We start from the raw sequence: 18,757 nt of genomic DNA on the forward strand, positions 1-18,757 counted from the left end.
AGACAAAAACGTGTATGAAAATCTCTTTGGTGTGAAGTTGGACCGGTCATTGCAAAGACAGTCTTTGCGCATATGCAAATTGCCCGGTAATCATTGGCTGCTGCTTCTAAAAGGTCAGTGGGAACAGGATCAAAGTTAAAATTGTTTGATTTTTAAGCACCGCATTAAGGCCCTGATCTACTTTATATGAAATCGAAGAACGAATGGGTATGATGTAATTTAGAACATCAGTACGATCGTTCACATAGAGACGTTTTCCAAGACCATGTCATGTGTTTTTTTCTTTTTTCTTTTAATTAGTCTACAAAAGGAATCAATCCACTCAAATACTCTCCAGTGCCCATTCACTCATGTGCCATCTGCAGCGAAAGCCCAAAGTAAGATATGCCTGTCTAATCATCATTCTTTTGTCTGTATTTTTCCCATTAACACTATTTTTACACCCATATTTGCAGTAGTATCAGTGTCATTATAAATTACAATAACAGAGTGTAATCGGCCCATATTATGGCCGCGTATAGCACATTAGCGTCATGAATTCAGAATGTAAACAAGACAAATTAACATTTTCTACTGCATATATATTACTTTAAATCATCATTAAGTGGTTAAAACAGGATCTTTTACTGACCTCATATGAATTCTACTCATAGAATGAGGCACAAAGTCATTGATAACACATTTTAATGCCACATTAGTTAAGGTTTTACTGAGCGTCCTCATATTTAAATGTACTACTTAACGCCTCCCACAGCAGTGTGGCTGGTGTCTGAATGTTTGCAAATAGTATACTGTTGCTCAGCTGTTAAGAACTTCTTTTTACCCCTGAACGAAGAACAAAGAAGAACTTCTCCAGAAGTATATCAGGGTCTTTATGTGCCCTGGGGTAATGCTGAAGCTTCACTCCATAGGGTTTAATGTATTGGGCAATGCTTACGTGAGTCATGTGGAAGCCCCTTAACAGCTAAAGTGCAGCAAGCTGTCAGCACACTACATAAAATACACTAAAATAAATAACAAAAAACTAGTCTAAAACTAGTCAACCTCACTAATTTACTTGTCGGTTGGTGGACTAGTCTATCATTGTGATCTATACCTAGAATTTGAAGAGGCTTCAACATTAGTGGTGATGGAAAAGTGTTTTTTTTTTTTTTTTTTAACAGTATCAATCATGTCATGTCTTAATAATTCCCTTTATATGGTAAACAAATATTGGCCAATCACTGAGCAACTCAGGAATTATAAACAATTTCCAAGACTAGAACTTCAAAAATATCACTGAAAACAAACACATAAAAAAAAAAAAAAAAAAAAAAAAAAAAAAAGAATAGAATAGAATACACAGGAAGTGTACAAATATCTCACCAGTTTCCCCATGCATCTCTGCTGTCCAACTCCATCCAGGCACTTATGGTGGATACCCATCTTGCAGGCTTTGCACCGGAGGCCCAGCTTAGCATTGGTGCCTGCCAGTTTAGGTGATACACAGTTAATATCAGGTGTAAAGGTGTTCTGGGAGAAGAATTACTGAACTTCAAAGACTATTTGCACACAACATTATGCTACTGCAAAACAACAGACAGGTATTAATAAATGCAGGTCAGAGAAAGAAATTCCCACAAGTGCAGTTTTGTTGGGAAATTTAGTAACTTGTTAGTATTTCTATAATTTAGTAATTATAAATAAGCATTGTAATGTGTTCTATCACATGTGTGTAAAGCAGAAAACTCAACATGTAATTCCAAATAATTGTTGGAAATTCATTTTGAAGTTTTGATATTATGCAGTGTAATTCTGCAAGTGTTCAGGTTGCTGGTCATGTAATTATAAAAGTGGAGGGAAAAGTCTGGCCCACTTGTCTAAACAGATACATTTGTCTTTGGCCAAAAAAGAAGATCCTCTATGAGTGGACCAGCCAATTATGCTTTCACAGTCCCAGAAACACCTGCAGAATCCAACCTTATTAGTAGTATTAGTACTACAGGAAATGGGAAAAAGGTAGATGTTAAAGGGATAGTTTACCCAAAAATGAAAATTCTGTCATTATTTTCTCACCCTCATGTTACAAACTTGCATGACTTTTTTTTTCTATGGAAAAAAAAGGTAAGGGTGATTGAGGCAAAAAAAACAAAACAAAAAAAACATCTGCTTTTGTTGAAAAAAGAAAGTCATACGGTTTGTAACCAAAAGGGGCCAAAAAATTATGGCAAAATCTGCATCTTTGGGTGAATTTAATGCTGAGCTGAACAAAAACAGCTGAAGACAAACAGGAGCAAAGCATAAAGTCAGAGATTGAATAAAGAGGCAGCCTAATAAAACAAAACCCTTATTCTCTAACAGAAATTCTTAATCCTGCTCTATATGCTCAGTTTCACGACCGAGATGCTTTTATTGATTCAGCTGCTTTATGGAATGACTTGGAAGAAAAAAGAACTAAACTGGTTGGAAACATGTTAATAGATGCCACACCGGCTTAAGATTTCCGATAATTAGTTACAGAGATTCTTATGCTGAAACACAGTGAACTATGTAATCTAAAATTCACCCAACACACCTATTACCATCAGTTTATGACACATCTCTTCTAAATACAGAACTAGCAAAAAGATTCATCAAAAATGAAGTATTTTGTATTGATTGAATATGTGCAAGGCTTTACAGTAGATGTGTAACTTCCCTTTTGACATCCAATTTTTTTTTTTTTATCCATTTGACATTAACATTTGAGTTCATTCAAAGGCAGGGAATATTGATCTCCTCCTCAATAGTGATGAAGTGTAGGCACTAAAACGTTGATCATCAATCAAAAAAGTTTAATCAATCAAAAAGCATCTTAAATTGTGAACAAGACAGATGAAGTTAAGTTACAACATTCACTCTCTCTCCTTCTTTTATTAAGGACAATGGGTCTCATTCACTAATAACTGTGTGGATGGATTTTCCGTGTACACGCAGGGTAAACAGTTTATAATTTCATTCATTATGTGTTTATTCCCTGTTTATAAATACACTGGGAGTATGTCATTTTTGCATACATGTGGTTTCAGGTGGTCCTAATTTTTTCGTAAAAATGTTCATACGGAGATTTCACGCAAAAATATGTGGGTATGCATGGTTTGTGAATGAGAGAGATCCAATATTTTTGGCATAAAATAACACTGAAACAATCTTTAATCATTTAGCCCCTCCTACTCCTACTCCTCCCATCCCGACTCCTCCTAATTTGACTCCTCCCACTCTGGTAACTCAGGTTAGTAGTCTCCTTTTTCTCCAAGATGCACAAATAAAGAAACAAGAGAGGGTGAATATTTGAACAAAAACCTATTGCAGGATTCCAAGCCCATAAAGTTAGTTGGGAATGTTTCATTAACCATAATTGTCTATGCAAAATAAACAGCTCTTTCCTGCCATTAATTATTCAGCACTCAGTGATGCATAAATCTTTGGGTCATCTTTAGGTAAATGAGATTAAATTGGGTTTTGCTTTCGGAAATTAAATGACTGCTTCCGTGAACCATAAACATACACATATTTTGTTGTGGTGACAGAATAAATTTTAATTACTGTAATTATAGTGTATTACAGTCATATTTCTGACTGTCTCCCAAGAGGGAGCGACAGAACTGACAATATATCAAGACTAAAACCACTTTTCGGTAAAAACCATCATCCTTTCCCAACAGTTTTATCCAGTATTAAAAATCTGCTGTATCTCAGTGCATAAAACAAGAATGGTAACTGTCCCCTATATAACAATGACATGCATAGCAAAGCTCTGAACAACAATAGCAGACACAGGATAGCTTAATATATATTCTTATGACAGTAATGTGCAACAACAGGCAAGAACACTCTTAGAAAAAATGCTCCTCATGAAATAAGGGTATGAATATTGACCGTTCTGGGGAAAACTTCAAGCAAAATACAAAGCAGATGAGGAGCTACTTCACAATACAGATTTTTCTGAGAGTGCTGGACTAGTCATTATGAGCGCAGCGGCTGGGGTGGAGAGGGTTGAGTGGAGTTTTCTATTTGGCTTCTGTTTTTAGAGGTTTTAAATCATTAAACACAACAGACTTACCAAACACCTTGCCTGCTCCACCTTGGCAAGCTAAAAATTACAGGAAAAAAAAAGAATACCTCTAGCATTAAAATTATTGCATGTATTAATGCATGTACTGTATTAATATAAAATGGTTATCATACTGATTGTAACACCTACATTATTTACAGCTCATTTTAATTCACAATGATGTATTTTTTATCATGTATATTTTCTAATAAAGCACCCAAAAACAAACTGTTAAGTGGCACTTTATGGAAAAAGAGCATTACGAAAGTAGCATTACATAGGCTATTATGCTTGGCTGAGTTACTGAAACAGTCACAACAAAGACACCAATCAAAACAATAACCTTTGCAATTAGAACATGTTTTTACATTTTGAAAAATGGCACACTTAAAATGATAAATAAAAACATTGTATATATATATATATATATATATATATATATATATATATATATATATATATATATATATACAGTATACACACTGGCAGCCAAAAGTTTGGAATAATGTACAGATTTTGCTCTTATGGAAAGAAATTGGTACTTTTATTCACCAAAGTGGCATTCAACTGTTTACAATGTATAGTCAGGATATTAATAATGTAAAAAATTACTATTACAATTTGAAACAAAAAAAAATATGAACTTCTTAAACTACTTCAAAGAGTTCTCATCAAAAATCCTCCACATGCAGCAATGACAGCTTTGCAGATCCTTGGCATTCTAGCTGTCAGTTTGTCCAGATACTCAGGTGACATTTCACCCCACGTTTCCTGTAGCACTTGCCATAGATGTGGCTGTCTTGTCGGGCACTTCTCACGCACCTTACAGTCTATCTGATCCCACAAAAGCTCAATGGGGTTAAGATCCATAACACTCTTTTCCTATTATCTGTTGTCCAATGTCTGTGTTTCTTTGCCCACTCTAACATTTACTTTTTGTTTTCTGTTTCAAAAGTGGCTTTTTCTTTGCAGTTCTTCCCATAAGGCCTGCACCCCTGAGTCTTCTTTTTACTGTTGTACATGAAACTGGTGTTGAGTGGGTAAAGTTCAATGAAGCTGTCAGCTGAGGACATGTGAGGCGTCTATTTCTCAAACTAGAGACTCTGATGTACTTATCCTCTTGTTTAGCCAGTTGTCCTTTGTCTTTGAAGGCTGTAGTGTACACCTCACACCACAGGAACAGTTTCTTCCCATCTGCAACTGGCCTCATAAACAAGGCCTAGGACCCCCCTGACACTGTCTCTTATCCCACCTCCATAGACACTACACGTTACATTAACATAGTTTCCACATCTGTCTTGTGTCAACGTAAAGAACATTTATCTGTTCTATTGCACTTTTTATTATCCTCAAACTGAACTTTTCTGTGAACAGTGAACATTTGCACATTCAGTGGTTCATATTCTGCACATATTTTGCACATCCCTGCACAACTGCACAGCTCCTTTATTAAAACCAGTCAGTTTACTTTTTCTCTATATATTGTATCTTAAATATAGTTTATTATTTATCTTACTATGTTTATTGTTTATTGTTATTGTATGCATCAAACACCAAAGCAAATTCTTTGTATGTGAAAACTTGGCAATAAAGTCAATTCTGATTCTGATTCTTTGTATGAAATCTTCAGTTTTTTGGCAATTTCAAGCATTGTACAGCCTTCATTCCTCAAAACAATGATTGACTGATGAGTTTCTAGAGAAAGCTGTTTCTTTTTTGCAATTTTTGACCTAATATTGACCTTAAGACATGCCAGTCTATTGCACTCTGTGACAACTCAAAAACAAACACAAAGACAATGTTAAGCTTCATTTAATGAACTAAACAGATTTCAGCAGTGTTTGATATAATGGCAAGTGAGTTTCTAGTACCAAATTATCAATTTAGCATGATTACTCAAGGATAAGGTGTTGGAGTGATGGCTGCTGGAAATGGGGTCTGTCTAGATTTGATCAAAAATGTATTTTTTCAAATAGTGATGGTGCTGTTTTTTTACATCAGTAATGTCCTGACTATACTTTGTGATCAGTTGAACACTACTTTGGTGAATTAAAGTACCAATTTCCTTCTGTATATTATTCCAAAATTTTGGCTGCCAGTGTGTGTGTGTGTATATATATATATATATATATATATATATATATATATATATATATATATATATATATTTATCCACAGATTTCATATTAACAAACTATAGTTTTGGCAAGTCATTTAGGACATCTGCTTTGTGCATGACACAAGTAATGTTTCCAACAATTGTTTACAGACAGATTGTTTCACTTTTAATTGACTATATCACAATTCCAGTGGGTCAGAAGTTTAAAAACACTAAGTTAACTGAGCCTTTAAGCAGCTTGGAAAATTCCAGAAAATGATGTCAAGCCTTTAGTCAATTAGCTAATTAGCTTCTGATAGGAGGTGTACTGAATTGGAGGTGTACCTGTGGGTGTATTTTAAGGCCTACCTTCAAACTCAGTGCCTCTTTGCTTGACATCATAGGAAAATCAAATGTAATCAGCCATAAACCTCAGAAAAAGATTTGTGGACCTCCACAAGTCTGGTTCATCCTTGGAAGCAATTTCCAGTCACCTGAAGGTACCACGTTCATTTGAACAAACAATAGTACGCAAGTATGACACCATGGGACGACGCAGCCATCATACCGCTCAGGAAGGACACACATTCTGTCTCCTATAGATGAATGTAGTTTGGTGTGAAAAGTGCAAAACAATCCCAGAACAACAGCAAAGGACCTTGTGAAGATGCTGGAGGAAATGGGTAGACAAGTATCTATATACACAGAAAAAGTAGTCCTATATTGATATAACCTGAAAGGCTGCTCAGCAAGAAAGTAGCCACTGCTCCATGTGGACTTCTGATCCACTGGACTTGTGATATAGTCAAACAATAGTTTGCTAATATTATATCTGTGGACTGGTTAGTGTGGTTGGTGTGTGTAAACTTCTGACTTCAACTAATATATATATATATATATAAGGATGAAAACATCAGTACCCACTGTCAGAGGTATATAGTAATGAAGTACAAATACTAATATTTTTAATGTACTTGAGTATAAATATTTCTTTGGACTTTTACTTTCACTTCACTATATTTTGAAGAGAAAATTTATACTTTTACTCCGATAAATTTCTCCAGACCCTTTTGTTACTTTTGCGTCTGAACAAATAACAAAAATAATAGCTGCATGCATGCAGATCGGCGATAGTGATGTGTGATTTGTTGAAAGAATGATGAGTCTAATCTTTTAAATTTGATTAATTAGAACTGAACAAAAAGATTCAAAAAGCAGTCTGAATGATTTGTTTTGCGAATCATGAATCTGAATCAATCACATGCGACGCACACGCCACATTACGTGTTCCGTCATCTGTCTCCTCTGGGGAAGACAAGAAACTGAGCATGTAAGTTTTTTTTTTTTTTTTTTGACTAATTTGATATGTTTAGGTTTAATCATTATGAAAGCTGTTAAATAATGAAGTTATGTGCGATCAGTCTCCTGCCTTTCCAGGAGACCTGATCATATAAAAGTCAATCACATGCGTTTACATTTTACACTTAAACAAGGTATGATGTGTATGAATAATTACCAGCGCTCATGAAAATGTCAAACGATATTTATTTTTATATTTTTTTGAAGATGTGAATGGTCTTTGCCAAAGCAAAACTAGTTTTCTGGTGGTTGCTATGCAGTTGTCAAGGTGATCTCTGCTGTGTGTTTTGGCGCATTGCAACAGTATGTGGTTGCCAGGTTGTTACTATGCTGTTGTTAAATTGTTTTCTGTGTTTTTTGCACATTGCTATGCAGTTGCCAGGGTGTTCTAGGTGGTTGCTTATTGGCCCAAATGAAAAGAGCCCACCCCCACAAGTCTCTGTTCTGGTCACTAATATGACTCGATTCTCCCCTCCAATGTTCCAATTTTTAAGGACTGTGGTGTTCATTTACACATCTCATAAATATGATCATTCTGATGTGACTTGAATGTGCCATTAAAGGGATAGTTCATTTAAAAATGAAAATTCTTAAGTTTCTCACCCTCATTCGATCCAATATGTGTATGAATTTCATTTTTTTTTCTGCAGAACACAAAGATTTTCAGAAAAATATCACTGTTATGTAGGTCAATTCAATGTAAGTGAATGGTGGCCAGAACTTTGAAGCTCCAAAAAGCACATATATGCAGCATAAGAGTAATCCATAAGACTCCAGTGGTTTCGCCAACGTCTGAGTGAGAACAGGCCAAAATAGCACTCCTTTTTGCACTATAAAACTTGCCATTAGCAGTCTCCTTGGCAATCAGGATTTCAAGCTCGATTACACTTCCCATAGTGCCATCTAGGGCTCTGTGCATGTGTCAAGCACTAGAAAGTGAAATCAAGCTTGAAATCGTGATCGTGCCTAGAGATTGCAATGGCAAGATATACAGTGAAAATGAGTTACAGTTTGGTTTATTCTCACCTAAAACCAACTGATTGCTTCAGAGGACATGGATTTAACAACTGTAGTAGTATGGATAACTTTATGCTCCCTTAATGTGCTTTTTGAAGCTTGAAATGTCTGGCCACCATTCACTTGCATTGAATGGACCAGTAGAGCTGAAATATTCTATCTGTTCTGCAGATGAAAGAAAGTCCTACACACTTGGGATGGCATGAGGGTGAGTAAATGAGCGCCACCAAATAAGTTGCCATTGGTTTAATGAACTGTTCTGTAATTTATGAAGTTTACTTGTACTTTTGATACTTAAGTAAATATAATATCAGTTACTTTAATACTTGTCATTTTCTCATGAAGGTATCTTTACTTTTACTGTTCTGGGGCTGATGTGTCAAGGGGCTTGTTTGCCTGTCTGCTACGAAACTATGCTTCCAGCTGTCCATCGATTAATCAAACATGTGCTCAGTCCAGACCCTCTCACGCATTCCCTAAATGTTCAGCCACTGAAAAAAAGCATCTTTAATGTGTTTAATGATTTAGTGTTTGAGGTTTTTGGCACTTTCCACGATTATTACTTTTCAATCGCCTGTTCACCTTAGATGTCTTGACCTTCTTGATTGTAACCAACAATTTAAATCATACAACCCTGTTACTCTGGCATAGTTTTGTTTTATATCATTTACATTTTTTGTCCATTTAATTTTTGTTTACTTAATGTTTATTGCTAGAACATAAAATCACACAAATCAGGGTTTTGGTAAAAGGGTTGCAAAAATTGCAATAAAACATCTCGTACTGTATAATATTTAGTATGATCTCCTGAAGTTGACGATGAACTCAATGACCAATTGTTGAAATTAAAAAAAAAAGACTGCATTTTAAGAGTTCCGGGCCGTATTTGGTACCCTATTCGTGGAAAGTGTCTTTAATTTTTAATTTACCGTGACTCGCAGGTGATACTGGGCAGCACACCTATAAAGAAAATCTTCCTATAATGAAAATGACCTAAATTCACATTTTAAACTGAGATTTAGTTTAGGTCAGACTTTAGTACATTGCCTGAATGAGATATTAGAATAAATTTGTCATTGTCATAAAATTTAAATTTTGGTCTTTGTTTTTCATTTTTAGAAGCCTATGCCCTACAGGAACCTAGCAAAATAATTCCATCATACTACTTTGCTTCTAAAGGTCCATGAGATGTTATGTGGATTTAATTTCAATGTGGTTGATGTCATCAGTTGCCCAATGGGATGGAACCATGTTTCCAAAATACTAAGCCTCCTTTTATACTTTGAAATACAGCATGGTTTCTGTGTCTTTAAAAATAGATGCCTCAGTAAAAAAAAACAGGAGATCATCAGCATGTGTTGCTCTTGCATCCAGATACTGCTTTGTAAATTGTTGACTGACACTTTGCAATGAGCTCAATATCAAGAATGACTAAAACAGGATATATTCTCAACTTTTTAAATGAAACCATCAGTTCAGAGTCCATAAACATCTTCACTGCTGTGCAACTCCTGACAGAATCATGATGACTGACAGAGGTCACCTGGGTCTGCCCATTCAAACATTTCTTATTTACTTTATACCCTTTTTTTTTTTTTTTAACCCGTATATGACTACATAAGTCCAAAAGTAGAGTACACTTTTAATCGAGGTCTGTTATGAATGCTGTTATTTTGTAGCTACAACAGATTCAGTATTAAAGAGATACAGTATATACACTATGATCATCTTAAAGATTAAGTGTGCAATTTTTTCTATGTTAAAATACTTTCTCCTATCCCAGCTTAATATGCAGACAACAAAAATTAAGGGGCCATTCACAACAAATGCTTCTTTGTGTCCATCTGCACTCTTTTTCCATTGTTGTTCTTTGTAAACGTGCTAGATGTGTTGTGCCGTGTTCAGCCATTTTTTTTGTCAGCGTCTCACGCAGGAGTGCTTTTTTATATGCTGTGTTAGGTAAAAAAAAGAACGTCAACTTTTAAAAGTGCATCCTAAGACACTTGCGTTAAATGCGTTGCACTCCATCTAGCTTTTTTTAGCACAAGAATGTGCTTGGTCTGGACAGCACCTAAGTCATTTGTACACTGGAAAAAGTGGTAAACTGCAATTGTTATCTCAAGAAGCTATTTCCACTTGATCTAACCCATAAAAATACATTTTGTTTGTGTAACCTAATTTGTCAGGTCAATTTTGTCATCTATCCATCTTCTATAGCCGCTTGTCCTAAGCAGGGTCACAGGTAGTGCTGGAACCTATCCCAGCTGGCAAGGAAACCACCTGGACAGGTGGCCAGTCCATCACAGGGCAACACACACAGACATACACATTCTCACTCACACCTACTGGCAATTTAGGTTCTCCAATTAACATCTTTCTGTACTGTGGAGGAAACCAGAGCAAACCCACCAACTCCACACAGAAAGGCCCAGTTGAGCCAGGACTCAAACCCAAGACCTTCTTCCTGTGAGGTGACAGTGCTACCCACTGAGCCACCATGCCACCTAAATTGTGTCATATTAAAAAATATATTTTATAAAAAAAATGTAGGCTACCTCACATTGTTTTTTTGTTTTTTTACAATGTACTTAAAAAATATTAACCAAACAACCAATCACAATTTGCTTTATATGATAACTAAATTAACTGGTTTTAATCAAGTCAAAAATATTATATTAACAACAAAACTGATTTTAAGGGTAAGATCAGAGAGAAATAGCTCTTTTAAAGCTGAAATTTAATACTTTTTCTTTTGCCGGCTTAATACAGTGCACTAAAACTGGATAGACAAGTTAATCAGTTTGTAAAAGCTAGTTTTTATCAATTGCGAGCCTTGGAGGTAATGAAGTCTTTTCTCTCTTTTGAGAACTTTGAAAGGGTGATCCATGCTTTTATTTCTACTAGGCTTGATTACTGTAACTCTCTGTACCTGGGGATTAGCCATTCTTCTTTAACACATAAAGGCAGCATAAAAGTAATCCATTTGACTTCAGTGGTTAAATCCATATCTCCAGAATCAAAATGATAGGTGTGAATGAGAAAGACATCAATATTTAAGTCCTTTTTAACTATAAATTCTCCTCCCAGCCCAGTATGCACGAAGAATGCGAATTGGCAAAAAAAGAATGTGAAAGTTAAAGTGAAGATTTATAGTAAAAATTACATAAATATTGATCTGTTTCTCATCCACACTTATCATATCGCTTCTGAAGATATAGACCTAACCAATGGAGTATGTTGCCTTTATGTGCTTTTTGGATCTTCAAAGTTTTGATCACCATTCACTTGCATTGTATGGACTGACAGAGCTGAAATATTCTTCTAAAAATCTTAGTTTGTGTTCAGCAGAAGAAAGAAAGTCATACACATCTGGTATGGCATGAGGGTGAGTAAATGATGAGAGAATTTTCATTTTTGGGTGAACTACACCTTTAAGGGAAACACCTTTTACAGTGTAGGTTAATTTCCCTAAATGTGTAAATACGGTGGCTCTGTCCAAATATTGCTTTGTTTGTTTAAGAATCCTAACCAACCTGATAAAGCAACACTGACTTGAACCAATGGTGTGAATTTGGAGCGGAACTATCTGTTTTACTGACCAATGGCATATGGGGAGAGTGTTCAGGAAAACTGCTTGAAAACATCCATTCGGTGACACTAGTGACAGAAATTACACACTTCAGGTTAAACTCTGAATTGGAAACTAACCACAAAGCAGCAGGTCAGATCTCTCTCTCTCTCTCTCTGGCTCAGATAACACATTCAACATGCCAATGGTCAATACGTATGCAAACATGGAAAACAAAGGCACGTGATCTTGAAAGCCCAGTTGAGGCCTGTGATCTGATATCCTGATTTCTGTTCCAAATGTAGAGATTAGAGTCAAATGCACGTGGGCTCAAATTTATCCACCTGTAGAGATTTGGGTCAGACACAAGTATACTGATATCTGATCTACCTGTGGAGATTTGGGACAAACAGAGATTTCACGGTTTGTTATTTAGTAAGGATGACTCATTAGCCACAGCCGGCAACTGAGACTGCAAATACACACAGAAGAACTACACCCTACTCGCATTTATTTCAGACAGCTGGTGAAATCTCATAAAATTCACCTTCCTGCATGGCAGAAATCAAAATGCTGTGGGATAATGACCCCATAGATCATTCCTAATCTATCTGCAGCTCCAGCTCAGGTTTCTGACCCTATTTTCTCTAAATTTACCTACAAAGCCATGAAATGCACCATTTGGCCTCTTGATGTCCTTTGCATGAGGATGTGCCAGGGCCAGATCTGGCAACTGCCCTCATTAGTGTGCTCCTCTGAGGGAGTGTTTTAGTGTGGTAAAAAGGTGATGAGGCCTGACAGATCCATATGCCATATACACACTCACACTAATACACATCATATGCACACACGCAGTTACACACAAAAACACTAAACACAAATATAGCACAGTGGCCCCAAAAAGTATATGGACAATTTTGACTAAAAAAAAATAGACAAAGTTTGGACAAATCCAGGCTTAAACATATATACATTTAATTTAATTAGATGACAAAATATCATACCAAGTAGAATTTGAAAATTAATGATGCCAGACTTTTTCACTGTTTCAATTTGTTTTACTCACAAAAATATAGCGAGTAGTCAATGTCTTTGACCAACATGTTTCATGTGAACAGGTGTTGTTCATATGCCGTGTTTTTGCTTAGAACTTCAAGAAAAATAAACAGAACATAAAATATCAGATACCATTACTTAGAGGAGGCGATTATCTTTAAAAGGAGCCCACACACAAAGTAATCGGATCCAGAGATCATTAGATAATCCACATGAAGCACAATGTGCACACAGCATCTGGTTGTCTGGCATCTTGCTATCTGGCTACAAACACATTCACTTTCCTGGTTCAGATGACAACATCGGAAATGCTGTAGCATCATGAAACATTAAACCAATAGGATTGGGTTCAGATTGTGCCAACCAGGGGTGTTAGTCCTCCATATTTGGGCAGAGAGTTATGTGATCAATCACTGTAATTAAATTAGGCCACCAGGAGATGGCAGCAAGTACATGACAAAGACTCAATGATTACTCAAATGGCACAGAATAAAGCTCATTCTGTGAAATCTCATTACTAAAATCATGTCTGCATGCTCCGCAAACCTTTAGTCATTGTTGTGTTTGCATGTGTGATTAGTTCTTATGTTCAATTATTATGTTGTATTTGTTTGGAGATATTTGTGGACACTTGGAGACGTTTTTGCACACTAGGATAAATTACATTTGTAATGCTATAACTTTAGATTTCTTTGTTGTATCAACACAAAATTTGACTCAGTTACAGGTGACATGATTGAGAGAAAAAAAAAACTACCTTATTTACAACCTGAAATATATAATGTCAAATCAGAAAAATACGAAAAAAAAGTAAATTTTTGGCTAATTTTTTTTGTGATTTTTCAGCAGTTTCTTAGGCTGAGAGTTTCAGAATTTATCATAATTTATATCATTAAAAAATTCAAAATTTGTCTTTAAAATGATACCAAACACTTGATTGTCCTCTGTTTTCTTTTTTCTTTTCTTTTTTTTTTTTTTTTTGAGTTATAAGCCTTTAATTTTGGGTATGCCACAGAAACAGGAAATCTTTAAAAACACCCTCACAGCTTAAAGGGTTAAAAATCTATCCACTAGCTGACAACCTCACAAATTGTCCCCAATCAACTGGTCTGGACAGATGCCCCTGCATGGGCATAAATACTTGAAATTGCAATACTTACCCAGTATAATATCTGATTTGATTCTGCCGGATTGACCTTTCTAACAATAAATAATACACTTTGAAAACAGTCTTACAAAAACATGTTAAAAAACATTTATCAAAAGTTCCACAGACAGTCTGAATTAGAGAAGAGCTGGGAGATCTAACTCGTAATGTGGCATCACTTTATCAATGTTCATTGCACTCTAAATGGTCAAACCCCATTTTGTTGTTTTGGTCCAGAGTAGCAAAACAGCATGTGGTGACTGAAAAACAGATGGAGAATACAATATTCCAGACTATGCTTTCAGGCGTCTCATCTATAATCATTATGCTAGGGATCAAAATACTTTCCGCTGTCTAAACAAACACAGCTTTGTTTGTGCGTTTCAAGTTCCGGAGTAATGAGAGAGTTGAGGTGTTTTGGTCACTGGATAAAATATGTCCTCTTACCTACAATCATGTGGTTGCAGACATCACAAAAGTGGGGCTTCTTGAAGATGTGCTCTAGAAAGGTGTGTGCGTTAGGGTCTGTCTGGCGGGGGGCACGGGATGGAGAACATATTGTGATGGGCAGGTTGCCCGGGATCACAGGGGGCAGCGGAGGGGGGGATGGAGGAAGGGACATCGCTGGAGGGGCTGAGACGGACACGCCAATGGTGCTCAGGTGACCCGTGCTGCTGCTGACATCAGAGAGTAGGTCGCTTTGAAACTTTGCATTCTCGATGGGCCGTTGGAAAAAATTATCAGCACTTTTGCTGCGAAGACTTTTGGTCTTGAAGGACAGTGAACGCTTTAACCTCTGCAACTGAAATAAACAAACAAAAAAGGGGTAAAAATAAAAAAACAGGTCTAACAATATCTATTAATATCTGATTTAGACATATGCTAAGCCTAATATGCATTGTAAAAAGATATATTTTTCAATCCATTTAACATTTCCAACCTGGTCTCATAGAATCACATTACTATACCAACATTTTTGCAAAATTATTTTTGTGTGGATCGTTTTACATATTGCAGAAGGTTCCAGGTGAAACGAACACATGAGGCACTACAACAACAAAGACTTTTATTCCCGTTCACTCAAATCACAAGTACAATGGCAGATTATCAATTCATAAAAACATACTTTTCGCCCTGTTTCTCACACTATGCTGCATTATGACCAGTGTTGGGTGTAATCTAATTACAATGTAATTAATTACTGTAATCTAATTACTTTTTTAGTAATAAAAGTAGTGTAACACTTTAAATTTCAAATTCTTGTAATCAGATTACAGTTCCTGACTGTCAATTAAGTGAATTACTTTTAATTACTTTACTTGGGTTACACATATTTCTAAAATAATATTATATATGTAGAATAAATGTAAAACTTGAATTACATTAATATGTACATCTGACAGCTGAGGGGCGCATGCACCCTAATGAGACAAAAATATAAATATATATTTATATATATTTTCCACCTGGTTTTACGATGAGTCTCAGGTGATCCGATCACTTGTGTTCAGGTGAGAAACATCGCTGTTTACACCTGGTCACTTAAATGCGTCTCCTGTCACCACTTGTGTTCGGATTTGGAGGGGAGGGTCTCTATTTCATGATAACATACATCAATCACTATGTCATTGTGTTAGTGCATGATATTAAATCTCAATAAAGTCAGAAAAAGTGGGGGCCTGGGTAGCTCAGTGGTCAAGACACTGGCTACCACCCCTGAAGTTCGCTAGTTCAAATCCCAGGGCATGCTGAGTGACTCCAGCCAAGTCTCCTAAGCAACCAAATTGGCCCAGTTGCTAGGGAGGGTAGAGTCACATGGGGTAACCTCCTCGTGGTCGCTATAATGTGGTTCGTTCTTGGTGGGGCGTGTGGTGAGTTGAGTGTAGTTGCCACAGTGGATGGCATAAAGCCTCCACATGCGCTATGTCTCCATGGCAACACAATCAACAAGCCACATGATAAGATGCACGGGTTGACAGTTTCAGACACAGAGGTAACTGGGATTCGTCCTCCACCACCCGGACTGAGGCAAATCACTACACAACCACGAGGACCATCTACAAATTGGGATGCGGTTGAAATTTAATCTAAGCTTAAACGCAACATGTCAAGAAGAATTATTTTAGTGGATTACCTGTATTAAAGGAGCTTCAAGTGTTCGTGCTTCTTTTCTGTGTTGTTATCAGACACATTAATGAAGATCCATGAAGCTCTCGTGAATGTGTATGTATCCATTTTTTTTTTTTTTTTTCTGATCGGATGGCTATTTCATTTTAAAGCCGCTCATAAACGACAAATTTTAAACTCTTGTTTTAATGCAGCGGTTGATTGCCAGGTGAGGAGTGGTGTTTCACTGCTGCCGGAATGCATACAGGATGGATTAGCGTTTACACTTCAAATGTGATGGGGTCACATGCGTTTTTGACCACATTCGCATGTGTTTTTTGTGATCTGAAAACATTTTAGACCCCGTTTAGACCTGTATTTAGGGCTGACATTTTTCGATGAACTAATGAGTAAAGTTAGTAATCTGATTATAATTTCAGAGTAGTAATTTGTAGAATTACTTTTTTTGAGTAATTTACCCAACACTGCTTATGACATCAAAACACTTTTACTATAGTGCACATGTTATATTTTAACGTCTTTGTTTCATACCCAACTACATTTACAAGCTTGTTTAAGCATGATTAAATTGTCCAGTTGCTCAACAGATAGAGCGTTGCACTTGCAGTGAAAAGGACCAGGGTTCATGTGCTAAAGAGCACACGAGTCAACACGTGAGCTGAAAGTGTCATAGAAGCACCAAAAAATGACATGGTTGCTTCCAGTGCAGGGTAGATTACTTTATAACTGCAATCTGATACTGAGTGCAAATTACATGTCTAAAATGCAATCAGTAACTTAATCTCTTGGATTATATTTTTTAAGTAATCTAATCTGATTATTTTGAAATACTTTTGGATTACCTCAGACCTGCCTCTTAATTTTTGGATTTTATCCAAAAAAATCCAATCATCCCCCTGGTGCTTGGTTAGCGCTTTCCAGCCCTTCGCGATTGCTCATCAGGATGATCCGGCTCAGCTACGCGATCCAGTTCACCAGACAGCCGCCCAGATTCAGTGGCATCCTCTCCACCGCAACGTGAGGCGAGGATGCCTCGGTCCTTCGGGAGCGATAGAACCCGTCCCTTTAGCCGAGTCGCACAAGGGCTTTTACAGACCTTATTTTATCGTGCCCAAGAGAGGGGGGGGTGCGCCCAATCCTGGATCTGCGTGCCTTGAACAGAGCCTTACACAGGCTTCCGTTCAAGGTGTTGATGGATTGGTTCACGGCCATCGACCTGAAGGACACGTACATTCACGTATCGATCCTTCCTCGACACAGACCCTTTCTTCAGTTTGCCTTCGAGGGATGAGCATACCAGTACAAGGTCCTCCCTTTCGGTCTGTCCCTGTCTCCTCACATCTTTTCCAAAGTCGCAGAGGCGGCCCTGGCCCCGCTAAGGGAGAAGGGCATTCGCATTCTCAATTATCTCAACGACTGGCTGATCCTAGCTCACTCGCGAGATCTTTTGTGTGCGCACAGGGACCTTGTGCTTTGGCACCTCAACCGACTGGGGCTTCAGGTCAACTGGGAAAAGAGCAAGCTCTCCCCGGTGCAGAGCATCTCTTTTCTCTGTATGGAGTTGGACTCGGTCACCCTGATGGCACGCCTTACGAATGAGTGTGCACAGTTGGTGCTGGCCTGCCTGAGAACCTCCAGGCAGAAGGTAGCGTTCCCAGTGAAACAATTTCAGAGGCTCCTGGGGCATATGGCATCCTCGGTGGCGGTACTCCCCCCGGGTTGATGCATGTGAGACCACTCCAGCACTGGCTACAGACTCGAGTCCCGAGGTGGGCATGGTGCCACGGCACCCAGCATGTGACTATCACGCCACGGTGCCGTCAAACTTTCAGTCCTTGGTCAGTCCTTGGTATAGGAACCCCTAGTGTCACTACATCGACACAACGTCGAGTGAGTGACAGACAGGGAACGTCTTGGTTACTGATGTAACCTCTGTTCCCCGATGGAGAGAACGAGATGTTGTGTCCCTCCTGCCGCGGCACTGAACCGACTGCTGACATGGCCGGGACTCTCTCTCGGCTCCTCAGCACAACTCTGAATGAGTGGTGCACGCCATCTCCTTTTATACCCATATGTCCGGGGCAGAGAGTGGCATGCAAATTCCACTTGCCAATTTTCAATGGCCTTTTCTGAATAAAGCAAAGGTGATTGGGGCTCTCAAGAGGGAACCCCTAGTGTCACTACATCGACACAATGTCTCGTTCCCTCCATCAGGGAACAGAGGTTACATCAGTAACCAAGAAGTTTTTAGTAATTAGCATAATTATTTGACATGAGAAGGCAAGGTCTAATTTCTATCAGTATAAAAATGTA

The 18,757-nt window shown here is 37.5% G+C and overlaps 1 protein-coding gene across 2 annotated transcripts in view; it reads right to left on the reverse strand.

Annotated features, from left to right (window-relative positions):
* Positions 1 to 18,757, reverse strand: part of stac (SH3 and cysteine rich domain) — a 54,787-nt gene that overhangs the window by 25,722 nt on the left and 10,308 nt on the right. Inside the window, exons 2-4 of one of the 2 annotated variants that reach the window (XM_051723528.1) lie at positions 14,765 to 15,119; positions 4,082 to 4,111; positions 1,366 to 1,466 (exon numbers count right to left, since the gene is read on the reverse strand). In XM_051723528.1, the coding sequence (XP_051579488.1) occupies positions 1,366 to 1,466; positions 4,082 to 4,111; positions 14,765 to 15,119 (486 nt within the window). The remainder of the gene's footprint in view (positions 1 to 1,365; positions 1,467 to 4,081; positions 4,112 to 14,764; positions 15,120 to 18,757) is intronic. The other variant, XM_051723529.1, reaches the window with a different exon arrangement.

This window comes from Myxocyprinus asiaticus, chromosome 17 (assembly GCF_019703515.2).
Source record: "Myxocyprinus asiaticus isolate MX2 ecotype Aquarium Trade chromosome 17, UBuf_Myxa_2, whole genome shotgun sequence".
Classification (NCBI taxonomy): domain Eukaryota; kingdom Metazoa; phylum Chordata; class Actinopteri; order Cypriniformes; family Catostomidae; genus Myxocyprinus; species Myxocyprinus asiaticus.